At 44.4% G+C, this 21,894-nt stretch overlaps 1 protein-coding gene across 1 annotated transcript in view; it reads right to left on the reverse strand.

The window, feature by feature from the left end:
• Window positions 1–250: 250 nt before the first annotated feature.
• LOC115075644 (IgGFc-binding protein-like) overlaps window positions 251–21,894 on the reverse strand; it is a 126,483-nt gene continuing 104,839 nt past the window's right edge. The window contains exons 17-19 of the mRNA XM_029576218.1: window positions 14,426–14,800; window positions 9,963–10,249; window positions 251–520 (exon numbers count right to left, since the gene is read on the reverse strand). Coding sequence (XP_029432078.1) covers window positions 511–520; window positions 9,963–10,249; window positions 14,426–14,800 — 672 coding nt within the window. The 3' untranslated portion in view covers window positions 251–510. The remainder of the gene's footprint in view (window positions 521–9,962; window positions 10,250–14,425; window positions 14,801–21,894) is intronic.

Here is a 21,894-nt window from a genome sequence, read left to right on the forward strand (position 1 = left end):
AGGCTGGAAGTCCTCCCTTATGATCAGATCCACCCCGAGAGGAGAGGAGCCCAGAGAAATATAAGCAGCATACACCCAGCTGCCCACAGCAGAGAGGAGATGGAATCTGAAGGTCAGGATGTTTTATCTGCTGCCCTGCCTTTTGTTCTGACCCAGGACACAGGACAATATATAAGGACACAAGACAATGTTCGCTGCTATAATTTTAGCTACAATGAATCCAGATCACTGAAAGCCCCTTTACCAATAAGCAGTTTATTGTGGTACAGAGTTATGCAGATATATGCACATATTTCTTTCCTCACACTGAACATTTTACAACTCTCATTTTGTTTGTAAAAGCTGCATGGCGGAGGTCCTGGGATTTTTATGCTTGATATGCAGTGGATATAGGGACGTCCACATCATAAACCAAGGCTGGAAACATTTAATGCTCACTATGATAAAGAAGTTTGCTGATACGTAGAAGTAGGAGGATGTAGAAGCTCCAGAAATCCAGAAGGTAACTGTTCAAATGCCACTGAAAGAAAGGAAAAATGAAAGACATAGGGTATCAGTTTCTTGACAGATTAGAACTTGCTAATGGCAGAATTATAGGCTGGCATGCTGTAGGATTGGGTTTTATTCTCAGCTCTGGCTTTCACTCCTTGGGCCAGCAACCTCCAGGAAGAAGAGCGTCCTGAGGAATCCACACTCTGTGCTGTTGTGGTGATGTTCCAGCTACGTGCTGGTGGTGTGTTTGGGTGTGTGTGTGTGCGCATGTGTGTGTGTGATCCTCAAGGGAGATGCAAATGAAGGCTTCTGGCTATTGTGATGCAGTACAACCTGGCCAGAGGCAGAAGCAGCCCAGACATAGCAAAACAGAGGCAGGCAGTACCAAACATGTACACCAGAGGGCGAGCAGGAAGGTGGCAAGAACTACAGTTCCCAGGTTCCCTGAACCGTCACCTGACCCCTGGTTTGGCAGCAAGCAAGAACAGGTGTGGGAAGTGGGGACTGATGATTGAGACTCAGCAGAGTCTATGGAGCTGGAGGAAGAGTGGTGGCGTTAGCCACAAAAGCCCAGCTCCTCAGAATCAGAGGCGGAAGAGATGGAGGTAGGATTGGATGGGGAAAGGTCCACCAGCTCTTCCATGGAGGTGGAATGACTGTGAGGTTGGGGGATGGTAAAAGAATGGTATTTTAAAAAGAATGTTTTTGAGGAAATGTGTGAAAGCAATGTTTGGTGTAAAAGCTTTTCAAACCGCGTTTAGCTGAGGGGTTGTGAAAGGAATATTTTACTAGAAGGGCAGCGCTCCTCAGGCACGAGGAGCTTGGCAGAGGAAGGCCCTAACCGCGCACAACGAGGAGAGTCAGGGGCGAGTTGTGTGTTTCCCTAACAGGCAGCAGTAGTGGCTGGCTAAGGATAGCCTGAGTGTTTGAGACTTGTGCTCGCGAGAACAGCCAGGTATTACCATATGGGCAGCAGCGTGTGAGGCTGGGGAACTGCATTAAGCCTTGTTTTGATAAAGACTTTATGTTGTACTGTTTGGGGAGTGTCGGGGCTAGGCCTGGCACTCTGACTAAAGGAGCCGAGGGAAGCGGTGCAATAAAGGGCCGTACGAGTGGACAGGAAGGGGTGCCAGGCTGAAGAGGTATCCTAGAGCCAGGACGAGCGGCCTAGAAGAGCTGGGAGGAGGGCGTAATCGTGACACTATCTGTTTTCTATTGTTTATAGTACAGACAATCTGATGCCTGAGGAGCGGACTCTGTGATACTCCTGATGCAGGCCTAGATGCTGAAACAGGGCTATGCTGGGTTTTCAAGATCTTGTGTTATGTAGTTATTATTAATTTCTGAATGTTTTTTATGTACATACACATTATTTATTATATGATCTACTTATGAATTTGTCTACCAAATTGTTATAATAAATACATTTTTAATTACGTTAATGCTCAGCACAGTGTTCATTATCTTTTTAAAGTATTTTGTTTCACTACATTTATATTCCTTTATAGCACCCACTCACTATCTGTTTTGTTATCCTGAGCTTTCCTGAATTCGTTTACTGTTTTTGCTCTTTCCATCTCCACTGATTCATGCCTCCAGTGCCCTCCCATGAAGAAATATTTTCTGCGGTGCCCGGAATTTCCTTCCTGAATTGCTGCATCTCTGGCTGTATTCAAGATGCATCTGTGTGAAATTGCTTGTAAAAATCTCTCTACTTGATTTTTATCTCTCCCGTTAAACCTTGTTACCACAATACTTGTGATTACTACAAATAAGTTGTCTTGTCTGTATGTCCCAACCAGATTGTAAGCTCCCTGTAGTAGGGGTGGTCTTCATGTTATGCCTGTTCAGTGCCGCCTACCTCTAGTAGCACTATAAACATGTTAAGTAGTGCTAGTGATAGTAAGCCTGTTCCCCTCACATTATGACCTCTTATTCTAGAGAATTCTTTCCTCGGAAAATGTGTGCTTCTTATGCCTATGTACTTTTGTGGTATTTGTCATTTATTTATTTACATATCTGATTTATATTCAGCCTTTTGGTACTTCAGAGCAGATTAGGTATTTCCCTAATTCCAGAGTATTTACAATCTAAGGGGGTTATTTTCAAAACCCTTATCGCGTGCGTTAGGGCCTTTTTGCATGAGATATGATGCAAATTAGGGGGAGGGGCGGAGTCGGCGGTGTTTTTGCTGCCGGCGATAATGTTACTAACATTATCGTCGGCAGTAATGCGCCGAATAACTACACCTTTTATGGCGTCGCTACTTGCTGGTGCAAAGGCTGCGGGCTTTCGCAGGCCCCCCCCCTTGTTTTCGCAGGGTTCACCATTCTGCGAAAGAATGGTGAATCCAGGCCTAAGAGTCCACTATAATAACGTGTGCTGACAGGCCAGCTTTTTACTCCCATTTCAGTAGACAGTTTTCCGTGGTCAGTTAACGCTGTTATTTAGCAGGTTTTTAACTCTGAAAAAATGGGCCGTAAAACAGGAGTAAAAACCAGGGCTACGATTAGCATGGGTGCATGCAAATCCCACGTAAAAGAAGGCCTTGCTTATTCCCCAGCAATGCAGGGAGGCGCAGCATAGGGCAGACAGCTCAAAGCCCATTTCCTGAACTCCTGGGTCAGAACTGGAGTCCATCTTAACTCACATATCTGAGAGCCCTGTTACACTATTGTGTGCAGCTGCTTCTACCACACTGGGCCCAGCAATAGAATAACTTTGGCCACCAGATATGTGAGTTTACCTCAGATCCAGGAGCTTAATTTTCAGTGTAAGCTCCAATGCTGGGCATCTACAGCGGAGCAGAAAGCTGGCACCGTGCATCACCCCAGAGACCTCACACTTTGTTCTGCTAGCTGTACCAGTTGTCCCAGAGAGTTTACATTTAGATTTTGCTTTCCAGGCCTTGCAAAAATAGAATTGCATGTAAAACTGGTGCTGTATCTCATCCTTTGGGCACATCCAAGGCCATTGTGGCAAGTAAAATCCAAGTGCAAGCTCAGCCAGCTAAACCTACATGTAAGCTCTATGGGATGGGCACCAGCGGCTGAACAGTATGCACTTTGGTGCTGCACATGTACTGTTCAGTTGTTAAAGAAAGCTGGAAAACCTGTGACTGGCACCTTTCCAAGAGAGCTTATGCTACAAATTGAACTCCTGGGTCTGAACTGGAGAAAAATCAGATTTCTGTGGCCAGTGTTCTCTATTACTGTGCCCAGGGTGGTTCTCCACTTCCGACCCAGGAAAGAGTTACCTTTCTTTTCTGACCACCTCGCGATGCACAACATCAGATGGCTGTAGGTGCCCTCCCCAGAGTGCTTACCCTTCGATTTAACCAGGCACGCCTTGTCCAAATTGCCATGCATGCAAGGTTGTGCTCACGGTGGGATGCCTAGCAGCAAGCTTGCATGCAAGGCCATTTTGCTCACACTCCTGTTTTAAAATCAGGATAGCAAAAGCTCAAGTGGAAGGAAAGTGAGGTGACAAAACATTTTCCAGAAATATCAGGGAAAGGAAGAAGGCCAGACCCAGTACTTTAAGACTGAGAGGAGACAACGGTCACTGGGTGGAGAAAGATGAGGAAAAAGCAGAAATATTAAACAAATATTTCAAAAGGATATGGGATGAACACGGAGCACCCTAATGGCTACAGGATGGCAATGAAGAGCAGGGGTAACCTCCATGGAGCGGTGGTCACTCTGCCAAAACCTACGTTTGCTGGGCAGACTGGACGGACCACTTGGGTCTTTATCTGCTGTCACTTACTGGGTTGCTTCCTACATCGGTGTAGATTTTCAGGTCACATTTTTGTGGGTTTGTATGTTTTTTTATTTACTGCACATTTTTTTTTTACTCCTGCTTAGTTTTCATCTCATTGGCTTACTGCATACTGCGGGGTTGCATGTATTTACTGTGCAGATTTGATAAAGCCCACACTAAAATGCAACTCCTGTTTCAGCATGAGTTTTATTTCATTTTTTACTCTGGATCTATAATTGATTGCATTATACGCCCTTGCTAGTTTGACAACCGACGTAATAGGCAGTGTTGCATACTCGTGTAATGGACCCTTCGTGTAATGGACCCATTATCATTAAGGCCCTGATTAATTCCCTTAGCCAGAGCAATGTGGGTCAGAAAATGAGGGGAGAAACCATTCATTACAGCCTTCCCTTTGAGGGTGCAGGGATGGCTATTCCCTTGGGATAGCAGAAGTTGCTTACCTGTAACAGGTGTTCTCACAGGACAGCAGGATGTTAGTCCTCACAAATGGGTGACATCACAGGATGGAGCCCGGCAAGGAAAACTTCTGTCAAAGTTTCTAGAACTTTGACTGGCACCTACTAGGCATGCCCAGCATGGCACTAACCCTACAGCCAGCAGGGGTCCCCCTTCAGTCTTGTTTAAAAGCTAAAGTAAGTGCGAAAAATAAAATAAGAAAACATAACAAACCCAACACCGCAGGGTGGCGGGCGGGTTTCGTGAGGACTAACATCCTGCTGTCCTGTGAGAACACCTGTTACAGGTAAGCAACTTCTGCTTTCTCACAGGACAAGCAGGATGGTAGTCCTCACATATGGGTGAGTACCGAGCTGAGGATGCCCGAGCAAAGCACCAAATGTAACCAAAGGCATGCAATAGGCACCACAACTGGGGTGGAATTTGATAAGGGCATCCTGAACCCCACCGGGTAGGTGGAAGGGTGTTGGTACATCAAGTTGCAAATAGGTTGTGCAAGACAGATTGACCGAAGATGGAATCTTGTCTTCCAGCCTTGTCTAAACAATAATGGACTGCGAAGGTATGGAGAGAACTCCAGGTAGCAGCCCTACAAATATCAGGGAGTGGCACCGAGCGTAGGTGCGCTATTGAAGCTGCCATGGCCCTGACAGAGTGTGCTTTAACACAGTCTTGAAGCGGAATGCCTGCTTGCTGATAGGAAAAGGAAATGCAATCCGCTAACCAGGAGGAGAGAACCTGCTTACCCACAGGTTGACCCAATTTGATGGAAGCGAAAGAAACAAACAATTGAGTGCCCTTCCTGTGGGTAGCTGTACGGTCTAGATAAAAAGCTAGAGCCCGTTTACAGTCAAGGATATGCAGAGCCTGTTCTCCAGGATTGGAATGGGGCCTGGGGAAAAAAGATGGGTAGTATAATGGATTGATTAATGTGAAAGTCAGATACTACCTTAGGCAAAAACTTAGGGTGAGTGCAGAGTACTATCCAGTCGTGCAGAAGTTTACTGTAAGGTGGGTAGGTAACTAGGGCCTATAACTCACTAACTGTGAGTAGATGTGATTGCCAACAGAAAAATCACTTTCCATGTGAGATACTGAAGATCACAGGAATGGAGAGGCTCAAATGGTGGTTTAATGAGCCGACCCAAAACCAGGTTAAGGTCCCAAGAAGGGGCTGGAGGGCGCAGTGGAGGCTTGAGGTGGAGCAAGCCCTTCAGAAAACGTGTTACAAGGGGTTGTACTGAAATGGGTACATCCCCGACACCTTTATGGAAGGCGGCTACTGCACTGACATGCACCCTGATGGAAGAGGTTTTTAGACCTGATTCTGACAAGTGCCAGAGATAGTCTAGAAATTTTGTGGTGGAACAAATGAAAGGATCAAGGGACAGGGAAGAACACCATAACTTAAACCTGTTCCATTTGTAATAAGTTTTTCTCGTGGAAGGCTTTCGTGAAGCAATCAAGACACCGGAAACTGGTTCCGAACGGTTGAGTTGTTGAAGAATTAACCTTTCAACATCCAGGCAGTTAGGGACAAGGCCTGAAGATTGGGGTGGCGTAGGCACCCATCGTTCTGATAGATCAGAAGTGGGTCCTTCCCCAGGGGAATGTGCCTGCGGATGGAGAGGTCCTGAAGAATCGGAAACCACACTTGGCGTGACCAGTGAGGGGCTATCAGGATCATGTTTCTCTTGTCCTGACGTAAGATCATGAGAGTCTTTGAGATAAGCAGAAGTGGAGGGAATGCATATAGGAGACCAGTGGCCCATGAGAGGGAGAACGCATCTCTTGGTGGTGAGTGTTGGCTTGAGTGAGTGAGCAAAAGTTCTCTACTTTGCGGTTTTGAGGTGACACAAAAAGATCTATGTGAGGGTAACCTCAACGTTGGAATATTGAGTCCGCTACTGTGGGGTTGCGAGACCACTCGTGCGGTTGAAAGGTGCGACTCAGCTTGTCTGCCAACACATTGTCCACTCCTGGAACGTAGGTGGCCTTGAGGTACATCGAGTGGGAAAGAGCTTCCTCCCATATCTGTGCAGCTTCCTGACATAGGAGGTAGGAGCCCATTCCCCCTTGCTTGTTGATGTACCACATGGCCACCTGGTTGTCTGTCTGAATCAGGATGACCTGGTTGAAAAGGCGATCCTGAAACACCCTGAGAGCATATCTGATTGCTCGCAGTTCCAAGAAATTTATTTGGTGTTTGGCTTCCTCTGGAGACCAGGTCCCTTGAGTTTGTAGATTGGCAACATGTGCTCCCCAGCCGAGGTTGGAGGCATTTGTTGTCAGGGTTATTTGAGGATATGGAGTCTGGAAAGGAAGGCCTTGGAGAAGATTGGACTGATTTTTCCACCAAGCCAGAGACTGGCGAAGTGGGTTTGTGGTGTGGACAACGGCTGACAGTGGTTGAGATGATTGAATCCACTGTGACCTTAGAGTCCACTGCATGACTCTCATGGCGAGACAAGCCATTGGAGTGACATGTACCGAGGATGCCATGTGTCCTAGCAAGATTAGGAATTGATGTGCAGTTGAACGTTGTCGAGACTGCAGTTGATGGGCGAGAGAAGTGAGAGCACATTCTCGAGGAAGAAATGCTTTTGCTTTGAAAGTGTCCAAGTCTGCTTCTATGAACGACAGGGTTTGTGTGGGACTAAGCTGGACTTTGGGTAATTGATGAGAAACCCTAAGGAGATCAGGATATGTAAGGTAAGACGTAGGGATGTCAGAACAGCTTGCTGGATGGGAGCCCTGATCAACCAATCGTCGAGGTAGGGGGTAGACGTGGACCCCTTGAGTCCTGAGGAATGCTGCTACTACTATGAGGCACTTGATGAAGACTCGTGGAGCAGATGCCAGGCCGAATGGTAGCACTCAATATTGATAGTGCTTTGGACCTACCAGGAATCGCATAAATTTGCGATGAGACGGAGTTATTGCGAAATGTGTGTAAGCGTCCTGTAGGTCTAGAGAGCAGAGCCAGTCTTCCCTTTGCAGAAGGGGAAGGAGGGAACCCAAGGTTACCATCTTGAACTTTCCTCTTTGGATTGCAAGCTGGCTAAAAGACAGGAAACAGAGAGTAGGATTAAATGGGCAATTTTCTCAGTGGAAGGGAGTGGATAGTGGAGTGCCTCAGGGATCTGTATTGGGACCCTTACTTTTCAATATATTTATAAATAAACTGGAAAGAAATACAACAAGTGAGATAATCAAATTTGCAGATGACACAAAATTGTTCAGAGTAGTTAAATCACAAGCAGATTGTGATAAATTGCAGGAAGACCTTGTGAGGCTGGACAATTAGGCATCTAAATGGCAGATGAAATTTAATGTGGACAAGTGCAAGGTGATGCATTATAGGGAAAAATAACCCATGCTATAATTACACAATGTTAGGCTCCATATTAGGTGCTACTACCCAAGAAAGAGATCTAGGTGTCAGAGTGGATAACACATTGAAATTGTCGGTTCAGGTGCTGTGGCAGTCAAAAAAAGCAAACAGAATGTTGGGAATTATTAGAAAGGAAATGGTGAATAAAACGGAAAATGTCATAATGCCTCTTTATCGCTCCATGGTGAGACCGCACCTTGAATATTGTGTACAATTCTGGTCGCCGCATCTCATAAAAGATATAATTGCGATGGAGAAGGTACAGAGAAGGGGAGTTAGTATAGCTGTATTTAAAAAAGGATTGGATACGTTCTTGGAGGAGAAGTCCATTACTTGCTATTAAGTTCACTTAGAGAATAGCCACTGCCATTAGCAATGGTAACATTGCTAAGGCAAGGAGTATCCTTGTCATCTATTCGTCCTCTGCAACTTCTCCAGAATGCGGCTGCTCGCTTGCTATCCAACATAAAGAAATATGATCATATTTCTCCAGTGTTGATGAAGCTGCATTGGCTGCCGGTTCAGTCTCGCATTCACTTTAAGTGCCTTACTTTAATTCACAAAGCTATATATGGAAACAATTCTGAATGGCTTAATGCATCCCTGCGTATTCACGTCCCAGTACGAAATTTGAGATCACTTGGGCAAGCTCTACTTTCAATCCAGTCACCCAAACTAGCCCACTTAGGTTCCGTTAGAGAGAGAGCATTGTCCCTGGCTGGTCCTGGGTTGTGGAACTCCCTTCCGGTTGATATTCGATTGGAGGAGAATATCAATAGCTTTAAAAAGCAGATTAAGACCTGGCTTTTTCAATGAGCTTTTAATGAGGTCAATTGATTCCTTCTTTCTCTTACTTTGCTATTGGATGACAATAGGAGATAAGGGTTCACTGGGATAATAAGCCGTAAAACAGGACAAGAACTGCCAAGGTTTAGGCCTGGTTAATGATAGAGGGGTAGCTAGAAGGGCTTAAATGGGAAAATGTAGGTTTTAAGACTTTTATTTTGTCTTTATGTTTTAAGTTTTTAATCTAATGGATTTTATTTATTTTTAGCTTATTACTATATTGGAATCAACTATGTAATTTTTAGTAAGTTACCTGTTTTACGAGTTCTTGGTTTTTATGAATTTTGCTACTGCAAGTTCTAATCATTGTTAACCGCCTTGATATTATTTTGAAAGTCGGTATATAAAGTTAAATAAATAAATAAATAAATAACATGGAATAGATTTAGTTTTTGGGTAATTGCCAGGTTCTTATGGCCTGGTTTGGCCTCTGTTGGAAACAGGATGCTGGGCTTGATGGACCCTTGGTCTGACCCAGTATGGCATGTTCTTATGTTCTTATGTAGGTACTTGTTTAAGGCGCGAAGATCACTTATTAAAAGAAATTGGGAAGATTACTCTGACATGATCTCCATTTGGTAAAGCCATGCTGTCTCAAATACTGAATTCTGTTGAATTCAAAGTATTTCACTATCCCTTCGTTTAGCAGAGTGTCCATTAGTTTTCCCAATATGGGGATGAGATTAACTGGTCCATAACTTGCAACCTCCTTCCTATTACCACATTGTTGAAAAGAAATGACTTCCATTCTTATCCGGTCCCAAGAAGCTATTCCAGCACCCACTTTTCACCTGCAGTTGCAAATTACGAGGGCTTTTTGTAACCTTGGTGAGTGCCTGGCCCGGAATTTTAAAGAAAAACTCAGTGGATGTTTCCCTTTGTAAATGAGCTTGCTGGCCCATGACTACTCATGGCCTGCAAGCTCCCCACATTTTTCCATTATTGCCCTTCCCAAGATTAAAATCAAGTGCTCAGGAGAAGCCCTCACCAGCTGGTTAAGCCTGGAGCCTTCCAGGGGCTGAAGACTTGAGAGACGTCGCCACCACTTTTTCCACTGTTGAGCTTCAGGTCATCAGAGCTGTCACCATTGAAGTTTCCACAGGCTCCGCACGTAGCATTGGCCATGGCCTCTCTCACTCTTACTGTCACTTCCCCGGTTGTGCTGAAAAGCACCAGCACCTTGTTGGATTGCTCTATCGCCACTCCATTTTCCACCTCCTTCGCAGACACGGAATCTGACACTTGGGCTGGAAGCTGTACCTTATGCCCATTCACCTGAAACATGGAAGTTAGTGCATTAGCATGGTATGATTGGATTAAAACCGATCAATCTTAAATCTCCTTTGTTTAATTGTTTTATTTACTTTTTTATTCATATTTGCTTTCCTACCTTTACATTCTGAGAATCTGAATGCAAGATGCTGGGCTTGATGGACCCTTGGTCTGACCCAGCATGGCAATTTCTTATGTTCTTCTTAATAAGAAATTAACAATTCAATATACAATAATATTATGAATGTTGAAGAAAATGAAAAAAAGAAACAAGAAAAAAGGAAACTCATCAGTATAAAAATAACCTGCAACAAAACATAAGAATAGCCAAGCAGTTCCGACCAACCCAGGCTAAACCACCATCCTGTTTCTGACAGTCACCAGATGAAAACCAGACTTCATTTAAGTGCACTCTGACGGAGAAAAGAAACCTATCAGGATAAAAACCACATGCAACAAAACAGATTACTGGTTCCCCCTCCCTGATTATACCCTCTACCCACTCATAATACTCTATACCCTGGTTATACCCTCTGCCCACTCACAATACTCTATAGCTGTGTTTAAAAAAAGGATTGGATAAGTTCTTGGAGGAGAAGTCCATTACCTGCTATTGTTTAAGTTGACTTAGAAAATAGCCACTGCTATTACTAGCAACGGTAACATGGAATAGACTTAGTTTTTGGATACTTGCCAGGTTCTTATGGCCTGGATTGGCCACTGTTGGAAACAGGATGCTGGGCTTGATGGACCCTTGGTCTGACCCAGTATGGAATATTCTTATGTTCTATCCTTTAATATCTACACTCCTGTTGGAGTTAACCAAGGCAAATTTGATTCTAGCCCATATTAACATTAATGGATACTGGGTTGTAGGAAGGATATTACTGCAGAATCAACAATGGTGTCCGATCTCAGAACAAAATCAAACATGGGTAATAACACAGGACTTCCCAAACCAGACTTGAAAACCTTGCAGTCAGCTGGATTTTCAGGTTACGCACAATGAACATGCATGAAATCAATTTGCATGTGCTAGATCTCCACTCTATGCAAAATAATCTCATGCATATTCATTGTGGGTATTTTCAAAAGCAGATTAGCAGTGGAATCCCTAAGGGAAACGGGTTACAGGGGAGAAACAGAAGGAAAGGAAAGCATCCAGAGTTTAAGAACATAGGAAGGGAGTGCTGGATGAGGTGAGAGGCAGAACAAAGTGAAACAGAGAGAAAAAGTAAGAAAGAAAGATCAAACAGAAATATAAATTCACTTGCTTCTTATATCTTAAAGGAGAAGCAGAATTCCAGTCTTTGCTAAGAATTTATTATATTTTTGGGAGTAATTTGCTAAGGTATTCATGCACATAAAATCCATTTTATGCACATAAAAGGCTGGGCTCAGAATCCAGAGGGAGGGCGGACACTGCTGGGGAAGAGCATTTAAATATTGAGAAAATAGTTTCTCGGAGGATTAAACGATTATTCACTGTTTATATTGTGTGCTAGTTTTAAGCTTAATATTTGATTGTCAGTATTAGATTTGTGTGTACTAGGAAAATAGATTTTGATTAAGTCCATGAGCTAGTAAACGTTAGTATTTGTTGTTCCAGTATTAGAATTATGTATGTACTGAGAAAATAGACTGATTAGTTCTTAAAGCTAGTAAACGTTAGTATTTGTTCCAGTATTAGAATTATGTATGTACTGAGAAAATAGAATGATTAGTTCTTAAAGCTAGTAAACGTTAGTATTTGTTGTTCCAGTATTAGAATTATGTATGTACTGAGAAAATAGACTGATTAGTTCTTAAAGCTAGTAAACGTTAGTATTTGTTTTCCAGTATTAGAATTATGTATGTACTGAGAAAATAGACTGATTAGTTCTTACAGCTAGTAAACGTTAGTATTTGTTTTCCAGTATTAGAATTATGTATGTACTGAGAAAATAGACTGATTAGTTCTTACTGCTAGTAAACGTTAGTATTGGTTGTTCCAGTATAAGAATTATGTATGTACTGAGAAAATAGACTGATTAGTTCTTACTGCTAGTAAACGTTAGTATTGGTTGTTCCAGTATTAGAATTATGTATGTACTGAGAAAATAGACTGATTAGTTCTTACTGCTAGTAAACGTTAGTGTTTGTTGTTCCAGTATTAGAATTATGTATGTACTGAGAAAATAGACTGATTAGTTCTTACAGCTAGTAAACGTTAGTATTGGTTGTTCCAGTATAAGAATTATGTATGTACTGAGAAAATAGACTGATTAGTTCTTACAGCTAGTAAACGTTAGTATTTGTTTTCCAGTATTAGAATGATATATGTACTGGGAAAATAAACTTTGATTAGTTCTGAGATTTAGTGTGGCAATCTTGGATGAGCTGAGGCAGACAGAGAGATACATTGATGAGACCTTCAAAATTAAACTCTGGAATTTGTTGCCAGAGGATGTGGTTAGTGCAGTTAGTGTAGATGGGTTTAAAAAAAGGTTTGGATAAGTTCTTGGAGGAGAAGTCCATTAAATGCTATTACTGGTATCAGGAGCATGGGATCTTCTTAATGTTTGGGTAATTGTCAGGTACTTGTAGCCTGGATTGGCCACTGTTGGAAACAGGATGCTGGGCTTGATGGACCCTTGGTCTGACCCAGTACGGCAATGTCTTATTTTCTTATGAAATTATCCTCCCTAAGACTTTGTGCTGAGAATGCATTACTGTTTATGTTTGATTTGCGTTTTCCAATGGTTTCTCAGACATAGATGTCTTGCTAGGTCTGGATTTGTAAATAAGCACTAGACCTGGGCCTTGTTTGGAAACAATCTGGGTGGGCGGTAGATTTGCTGCCTCCCAGGTTTGCTGAATTTTACTCAACAAGGAAGACATTTCTGCTTCTTTTTCCATCCTCTCACAGGCATTGTGCAAAGAACAGAAGAGCAGGGGCTAGGTTGGAGGGGACAGAACAGAGCAAAGGAACGCAGCTCTGTTCCTTAATCCAGCCCCTCCGCATCCCAGGCAATGTGCAGAGAACAGAGTAACACCTGAAGGGGCAGAGGAGAATATGAAAACACTGCTCGCTCTATCCCCTCCCCTTTTGTTCTATTCATGCCATTTCTCTGCTTGGCAGGATCAGTTGCAATGACAGAAATATGAAGTAAAGATGAGGGGAACCATGTGAGAGGGGGTGGCAAGCTGGAGAGGAAGGAGCGGGAGAGAGATTATTGCGATGGGGATAGAGGAGGGCTTGAGAGATGGACCATGGATGAGGGTTGAGAAGGGGACTGGGAGTGTGTGCATGTGTGGGAAATAGAGGGAGAGAAGGAGAGTCAGTGTTTGAGAGAGGGAAGGGTGAATGTGTGTGTGCAATGGGGTGGAAGGTAGATGGGCATGGGACACCTCTCCTTCCCTCTGCCTCCCCGCACCCTCCCTTTATCTTAGATCCATTCCTTCCTACCTCCCCCTTCTCTCTAATCCTGGATTTACCTAGCTTTCTCTGTAAAAATTACCTGGGGGGAAATTACTCAAAGAGATTTGCACCTGCTTTTTCTGCAAAATGGTTTTTCCCGTGAATACCTAAAATGCAAAAGTATGAACATTGTAGCCTTCCCTGAAGTGACCCCACCGCTGAGCCCCTGGGGTAAATGTCTGTGCATTATTGATCCCTGCACATTCTTTCACCTGGGGAAAGGCTAGGCCATTCACATGGGTAAAAAGCTGGGGAGGGAGATTTTAAAAGCTTTCCCCGCATCTCTTTCTTTGGGGAAAAGCCCTGATGAATATTCCCCACTTCTTCAGGGCAGGTAAAAGGGGCTGAGTCATGGCAGAGGGACACCAGGGGAGAGTCAAGCACACTCTTTCCATGGGCACATCTGTATCGCCACTGATTTACAACAATAAGGTATTGCACTTCATCATGGCAAGAAAATAGTTCTGTGGGAACACTCTTGTAACACTATAGTTGTCCAAGATGTGCTTGTTATCATTCTAGGGTTTTGGGGGGGCATCATAGGCTCCTGTATGGGAAAAGAACCAGAGATTTCTGTTCTTCTGTACGGTCTTGCCAGTAGACAAGACCGTTGGGTCAACAAAGTTGACCCTGCTTGTTGCTTTGCCCCCTCATTTGCTTTTACCACTGACCTCTGAATCTGCCATAAAAATCTGCAAACTTTAAAATAATTGCCTTACCCATGTAGCTTTGTTTTTGAAGACTGTGATGATAGTGTTCTGGAATGAAATGCGGACTTTCAGTGCAGCAGGCGGCCTACCAGAACAGGACTGAATGTCAACAAAGACCCTGAACCAGGAGGGCGACTTCACGTCACAGAGGGAAGCCATCTCAAAGAGTCCAGTGGTTGTCACTTTCCCAGAGATGCCATCAAAAGTCGTCAACTGAGTTTCTTTGGTTAGGGTGCATTGACCTTCCTTCTTGAAGCAGCCGTATACTCCTTCTTTCAGCATGCAAGTCTCTTTATCCTGACAGTACGTTATCTCACACATAATACCAACAGCGGTGCAGGTACATCTCTGCTTGCATTCCGATGATACAATGCTTTGTCCAAACTGAAAGATCAAATGGAAGAGAGTCAACTTCTTGAAACTGGGAAAAATCATGCATTCCATTCTGTTGTTTTCAATAAACATTTGTGACTCCAGTAAAGATACCTCTTAACTGGGAAGCTAGCATGATACAGTGTATTCCTTTCATGTTGTGAAACTTTTTATTTGATCGCTAAATGATTTATCCAAAAATGTAATACATAAACTTTTGAGACCATATGGGGACATCTGAAGAGGTTTTGAAGGTTCAAGCTTTGAAAATTTGCGGGTTTTCTTGGTATACATACGTGCAGAAAGTTATATCTGCTCCTCAGCAGGTGTAACTTTCCCCATGTATATTTATGTGCATTCTTTCAAAACAGAAAATATGCATGTAAATGTTTTCCCTGCCACACCCCCTCCCCCCAATAATTCTCTTCCTTGTGCAGGTAAAAGCACATGCAAAATGGCCAACACCCTAATAGAGTTTTAAAATGCCACTTTTGCATATAAAACATAGACTTATGCATGTAAGTCACTTTGAAAATCAAGCCCATAAAGTATCTGTTTGCCTCTTGATATAGTGAAATAATCTAATTTTTCTTATTGAAAGGAATTTTAAGGAACCTAAGGGCAAATAAGAAGATGCTGATTCAGGTGGTCCAGTGAAATTTGAAAGGATTCTTGTGCATCTGTCTTATTATAGATTGATGGAGAAATTGTCAACCTGCCAGTGATTATGCATGATAGAAAAGTACGGATCAGCCAGGAAGACAACAATATCATCCTGCAGGCGGACTTTGGCCTGAAAGTCCTTTAAGACACCTGGTATGTGGTCGTTGCAATCCCCAGCTCCTACAAGGGTAAAGTGGCTGGTTCCTGTGGCAATTTCAATGATGATACCAAAGATGACTTCATGCTGCCCAACAGTCAAGCCACCAGAAATGTGAATGAGTTTGGCGCAGCTTTGAATGCCCTGATAGTTGTGGTTGCAAATGCCCAATCCATGACAACTCACAAATGGATCCTTACTAAAGAATGTCCTCAGCAGGACCTTTCAAAGAATGTCGTGCCAAAATCAAGCCTGGGAGCTACTCTGACCACTGCCTTTATAACACTCGCACTGTGTAGGGGGCGACAGACGTTTTCCGATGGAGCTGCATGCCAGTCTGCAGGAATGAGAATTAAGGAGTGCAGAACACCTTCATCCCCCTATAAGCACCCTTTGCCCACAGAGAAAGTGGTGTAGTCTATAGATTATAGATTCATGTCAGGGCTCCTAAGTTCCTAAATTTCCATCTTCAGCTCTGCCATTGACACTTTCTGTGACATTGGACATGTTGCTTTACCTTCCTTTCAGTCAGCTGGAATCCCAGCTTTCGATTCTCTGTGCTTAGGCCTTCATAAAGTCACTTTATCTGCGCCTGCAGCCAGCTCTAATAATGAATCTTCTCAATTCTCATCTATTGCATATGTATACAACAAGTGCACTAAATCAGCAGAAAACAGCCTGTATTAACATGGTAGTGCAATTCAATAATATGTTAAGCGATTTGAAAGAACATGGCTCCATGCTGATGAAGGCTTGTGGGTATGATTGGAAGTGAGACTATTTCTCAAACTGCCCACCATGTTTATCCAAAACCATGGCACATTACTATCTCGGAAATATATTCACTCATGTTTTATAATTTAATATGTGTTTCAGAAGGCATATATTATAGTAGAATGGTTATTGCATGCAAATTTGGAGAATAGAGAACCTAGGAAAGAGAGCATTGCTCAGTGAGTACCGAGGCAAGACGCCTAAGAGTAGGGTTGCCAGCTAAGTCCCGGACAAACGAACAGCTGCACCATTGCAAACATGGATTTCTAGCTCTGATTATCTGCTTGGAAAGTTCAGGCTATCCACAGGGCTTGGTTGAAAATTACTCTCCCCATTCTTAGATAAAATATCTCTCTGGTGATGAAAGTGAAAGCAAACGTCTGGGTGACGTAAATGAGTCCTGAGAGAAACAATGTTGAGCAGGAAGCTGAACACTGTAAGGTCTCATTCTCACACAGTCTCTTTTCTTCAGTGGAAAACAAGTAAAGAACTACAGACCCGTTTCATTTTCATTAACTAGGAAGTGCATCAGTTTACTTATTTCCTGCCACTGGAGTTTGGATTTCCTATTTGAATTCAGAAAAGTGTTATCGCTTTACATCATCATAGTCTGATACCCCTAAAAGGTATGAACATGATGGCAGCCCTGGGCGAAGTGGACAATCATCGTGTGTTTTGCCTCGTGTCCCTGTCATGGGTTTTTTCCATGATAAATATTGCAGGGAGGAGCCAAACACTACGGGAATGCCCCCTCCCTCGCAATATTTCTCCTTTCCTGCTGTAAAATATAGCAGTTGAATAAATGAGCCCCCCTATGAGGATAATCATCCAGGGCATTTCAGTGGGTAAGAGAGTGCTTTACCTTTTATAAAACGCCGCCTGATATGCGGGTAAATGTATTCTCATATGTCCTGTTTGCATGCAAGTTCACCTGCACTGAGGGGAGGAGTTCTCAGGGACAGAACTGGGGAAAGGTTTGCACTTATGCACATATTTTTCGATTTTCCATATGAAGGGCCTGATTTTCAAAATAATTTACACCCTTACAATGCGGAGGGGGGTGGACATGTGTAACTGAACTTTACCTGTGTACGTGGGCTACAATCTATGCCATTGAATTGTCAATAGGTTTTACCCAAGTTAGATGCACTTTACATGGGTAACTGGATTTTGAAAATTGCTATATTTACATGCGAAACTCCTTAGAAAATTCTCCTCACTGTTTATAAGCGAGGCACACAAAAACAGAGCAAGTTAAAGTCGCCCCCAATATAACAAGCAAATCTGAAAACAGGTTAAAGAGAGAAAGGTGTATAAAGGAAAATTGGTTCTTATTTGCTAATTTTCCTTCCTGTAGTACCACAGATCAATCCAGACTGTTGGGTTTTGCCTCCCTTCCAGCAGATGGAGACAGAGAAAAACTTGGAGCACCCCCTCTTAATGTGGTGTGCTACCTGCGAACCTTCAGTATAAACATTACCAAAGCATAGCAACCGATTCAAAACCAATGGTTAGATCAAGCAAGGACAATAGCAATAGTAAACTATTTACAGGCAAGAAGTAATATTGGAGCATTATTGGAGGGTTCTATTATCTTCGGATGTAATCGTCCATTTAACCTAGACAGAAATTGCTGTCAATGGAAAAAATCGAGCGGACTCTGAATACTAAATAACCCTCCCAATGGGCAGGCGTCTGGATTGATCCGTGTTACTACAGGAACGAAAATTAGCAGGTAAGAACCAATTTTCCTTTCCTGGAGAGTCCCGCTCGAATGACACTGCTTCCAAAACCGCCAATGCCCAGTGCCTAGACGTCGAAACGATAATGTCTGGGAAAAATGTGCAGAGACTTCCAAATCACTCCTCTGCAGATTTCCTGTGGTGACATAAACTGGGTCTCCTCCCAGGAAGCAGCTTGTGACCGGAGCAAATGAGCTTTTAGGCCATCCGGAACCAGTCATCCGCGGCAAATGTAAGTGGAAGTGATACGGGCAATGGTAGCTTTAGATGCCTTGTGTCCTTTCATAGGACCACTCCACAGAACAAAAAGATGATCCGAAACCTGAAAAGCATTAGTGACCTCAAGGTAACACAAGAGAACCCATTTAACATCCAGACACCATAATTCTCTACCATGAGGGGAATCTCACTCTAAATCCGGAAAGGCCAGAAGTTCCACCGACTGATTTACATGAAAAGCAGAGAACACCTTCGGGAGAAAAGATGGAACTGTTCTTAGCAATACCCCGGAATCCAAAAACCGTAAGAATAGCTCCCGACAGGAGAGGGTTTGAAGCTCAGAATCCTCCTAGTGGAGCAGATAGCCACCAAAAACACTGACTTGAGAGTTAAATCCTTCAAGGTAGCCTTCTTGAGGGGCTAAAAAGGAGGTTTACACAATTCCTGAAGCACCAAGTTAAGTCTCCAAGAAGGACAAACAGAACGTACCAGCGGGTTCAAATGTTTTGCACCTTTTAGGAAACGGACCACATCAGGGTGTGCTGCCAGAGACTCCCCTTCAACTTTGCCTCAAAGTCAGCCCAAGGCTGCAACTTGCACCTGGAGGGAACTAAAGGATAACCCTTTACTGAGACCCTTCTCGAAAAAAGCAAGGATTAGTGGTATCGAAGCCATACAAGGGAGGAACTCCTGCTCACTACATCAAAAATCAAACACTTTCCACACCTGGACATAAGTAAGAGAAGTAGAGGTCTTTCATGCCCCTAAAAGAGTGGATATGACATCCTTGGAATACACTTTCTTTCTCAATTGACTCCGCTCATAAGCCAAGCTGCTAGACAAGAGTGATCCGCCTGATCTAAAAATACCGGACCCTGATGCAGCAGGTTTAGAAGATGACTCAGGCACGGCAGGCGTCCACATCCAGGTTGATGAGATCCGCTAACCATGGTCTCTAGGGCCACTCCGGAGCAACAAGGATAACCCTTCCTGGGTGAGTGTCTATTCTTCTTAGAATCTTGCCTACAAGAGGCCATGGGGGAAACACGTAGAACAGAACGTCGCTAGGCCAAGGAAGGACTAGGCCATCTATCACTTCTGCCCCATGTTCCCTTCTGCGACTGGAGAAGCGTGGGGCCTTTGCATTTTTCTGAGTCGCCATCAAGTCCAAATGAGAAGTGCCCCACTGGCAAGAGAAGAGGGTCATTGCTTCCTCGGATAACTCCCACTCTCCGGGGTCCAGGCTCTGACGGCTCAAGAAGTCTGCTTGTACATTGTCGACCCCGGCTATGTGACAGGCCACCAACAGAGCCAGATGGCGCTCTGCCCAGACCATCAATAGGTCCACTTTCAAAACTACAGGACGACTTTGTTCCCACTTGACAATTGATGTAGGCCACCATTGTCGCATTGTCGGACCCGTACCACCCAATGGTGGACGAGAGGAAGGAACTTCCGCAACGCAAAGTACACTGCTCTTGTTTCTAAGCGATTGATGGACCATTGCGCTTCCTGTCGTGACCACCGGTCCTGGGCCGACTGAGACTGTCACACGGCTCCCCAACCGGAGAGACTGATGTCCGTGGTCACAATCACCCACTGAAGAACCTCCTGTCCATCCCTCGCTCCAAGCGGTCGATCATCAGCCACCAATCAAGACTGGATATGACGGACACCAGGACTGGTAAAGGAACCTGGAATTCTTCTGACATTGGATCCCAGAAGGAAAGCAAGGCTCTCTGCAAAGGTTACATATGAACAAAGGCCCAGAGGACCTACTCCAAAGTGGATGCCATAGAGCCAAGAACCTGCAAGTAATCCCAGACCCTGGGTACTGGCAGTGACAACAGATGTTGAATTTGAGACATCAGCTTGACTATCCGTTCATGCCTGAGGAATACTTAGTGATTCGTGTATCGAATCGCGCACTCAAAAAGTCCAGGACCTGTGAAGGAATCAGATAGCTCTTGGGAGGATTGACGATCTGAGGGAGTGGAGGTGATGCAACACTTTGTGTACCGCCAGTCTGCAGAGGTTTTTTGACTTCGCCTGAATGAGCCAGTCATTCAAATATAAGTGAGCCAGTACCCCCTCCCACCGGAGGGCAGCCGCCACCACCACCATCACCTTGGTGAAGGTACAACGGGCCGTCGCCAAGCCGAACAGAAGGGCCCAAAACTGATAATGCCTCCCGAAGACCATGAAGCGCAGAAATCTCTGATGATCCTTGCAGATTCTGATATTTAGATATGCCTCCGTCAAATCCAGTGAAGTTAAAAAATCTCCATTGCGCACGGCAGCAATGAAGGAGTGCAGAGTTTCCAAAAAAAATGTGGCACCTTGAGAGCTCTGTCACCTTCAGGTCTTTCTGCTGGAAGGTGCCCTCTTTCTTGAGGACCACGAAATAGATGGATTATCTCCTGGTCCTCGTCCGGGGGGACCGGAACAATGTCTCCCAGATCTTCCAGCCGACGGAGGGTCTCGCCCATTATCTGCTTCTTCACTGGGGAGCCGCAGGGAGAGACCTAAAACAGGTCTCACAGAGGCCGAGAAAATTCTAAAGTGTAACCATGTTCTAAGATGTTTAGAACCCACTGGTCCGAAGTTATATTGACCCACTCCTCGTAATACATGGCGAGCTGTCCCCCTATAATTGGGACGGAGGAAAGGGTCGATGCTATCTCATTGGGAGGACTAGGGCAATGAAGAGCCTTGAGCAACTCCGTCGCGGGAAGATCTGCAACCGCGAAAGGCATGAACCCAGGCCTAGGATCTCGCAGTTTATGCACCTTATTATCTCCCAAGGACTTTGAGCTACTCCAGATCTTCTCCAAAAAGGAACTTGCCCTTAAAAGGGAGTCCTCCCAGCTGAGACTTGGAAGACACATCGGCAGACCAGTTCCAGAGCCACAGGAGCCTCCTGGCCGAAACTGCTGATACCATAGTCCGGGACGAATTACGGAGAAGGTTGTATAAAGCATCTGCGTCATACGCCACTGCCACCTCCAAACGCTTAGCCTGCTCTTCTTCTTAAGGAGAAATATCCCTAGCACTGAGAAGCTGTTGAACCCACCTCAGGTTCGCCAATTGCATGAGACTGCACCAAACAGCCGCCCTTACACCGAGTGCCGACACCTCTAAAATCCTTTTAAGATGGACCTCGAGTTTCCTGTCCTGGAGATCCTTAAGAGCCGCCACTCCTGCCACCGGGATAGTTGACCGTTTGGTTACAGCCGACACCCAAGCATCCACATTTGGCACCTTGAGAAGCTCCAAGGACTCCTCGGGCAGAGGATAAAGTTTATCCATTGCTCTCCCCACTCGCAGGCTGTCCTCCAGAGTATCCCACTCCTGGAACATAAGCTGCAGAAGCATCGGATGGAAAGGAAAAGTCTGAGCAGGACCACGTAGGACTGGTAGGACAGGGTCCGCTGAGATGGGACACGGGACCTCCTGAGGAGGCGTAAGCCCAGCTCTGCTAGTATAGGCAGAATTAACAGATCCAATTCATCCCTCTGGAACAAACAGAGTACCCTTGGATCATTACCTTC

This window comes from Rhinatrema bivittatum, chromosome 14 (genome assembly GCF_901001135.1).
Source record: "Rhinatrema bivittatum chromosome 14, aRhiBiv1.1, whole genome shotgun sequence".
NCBI lineage: Eukaryota > Metazoa > Chordata > Amphibia > Gymnophiona > Rhinatrematidae > Rhinatrema > Rhinatrema bivittatum.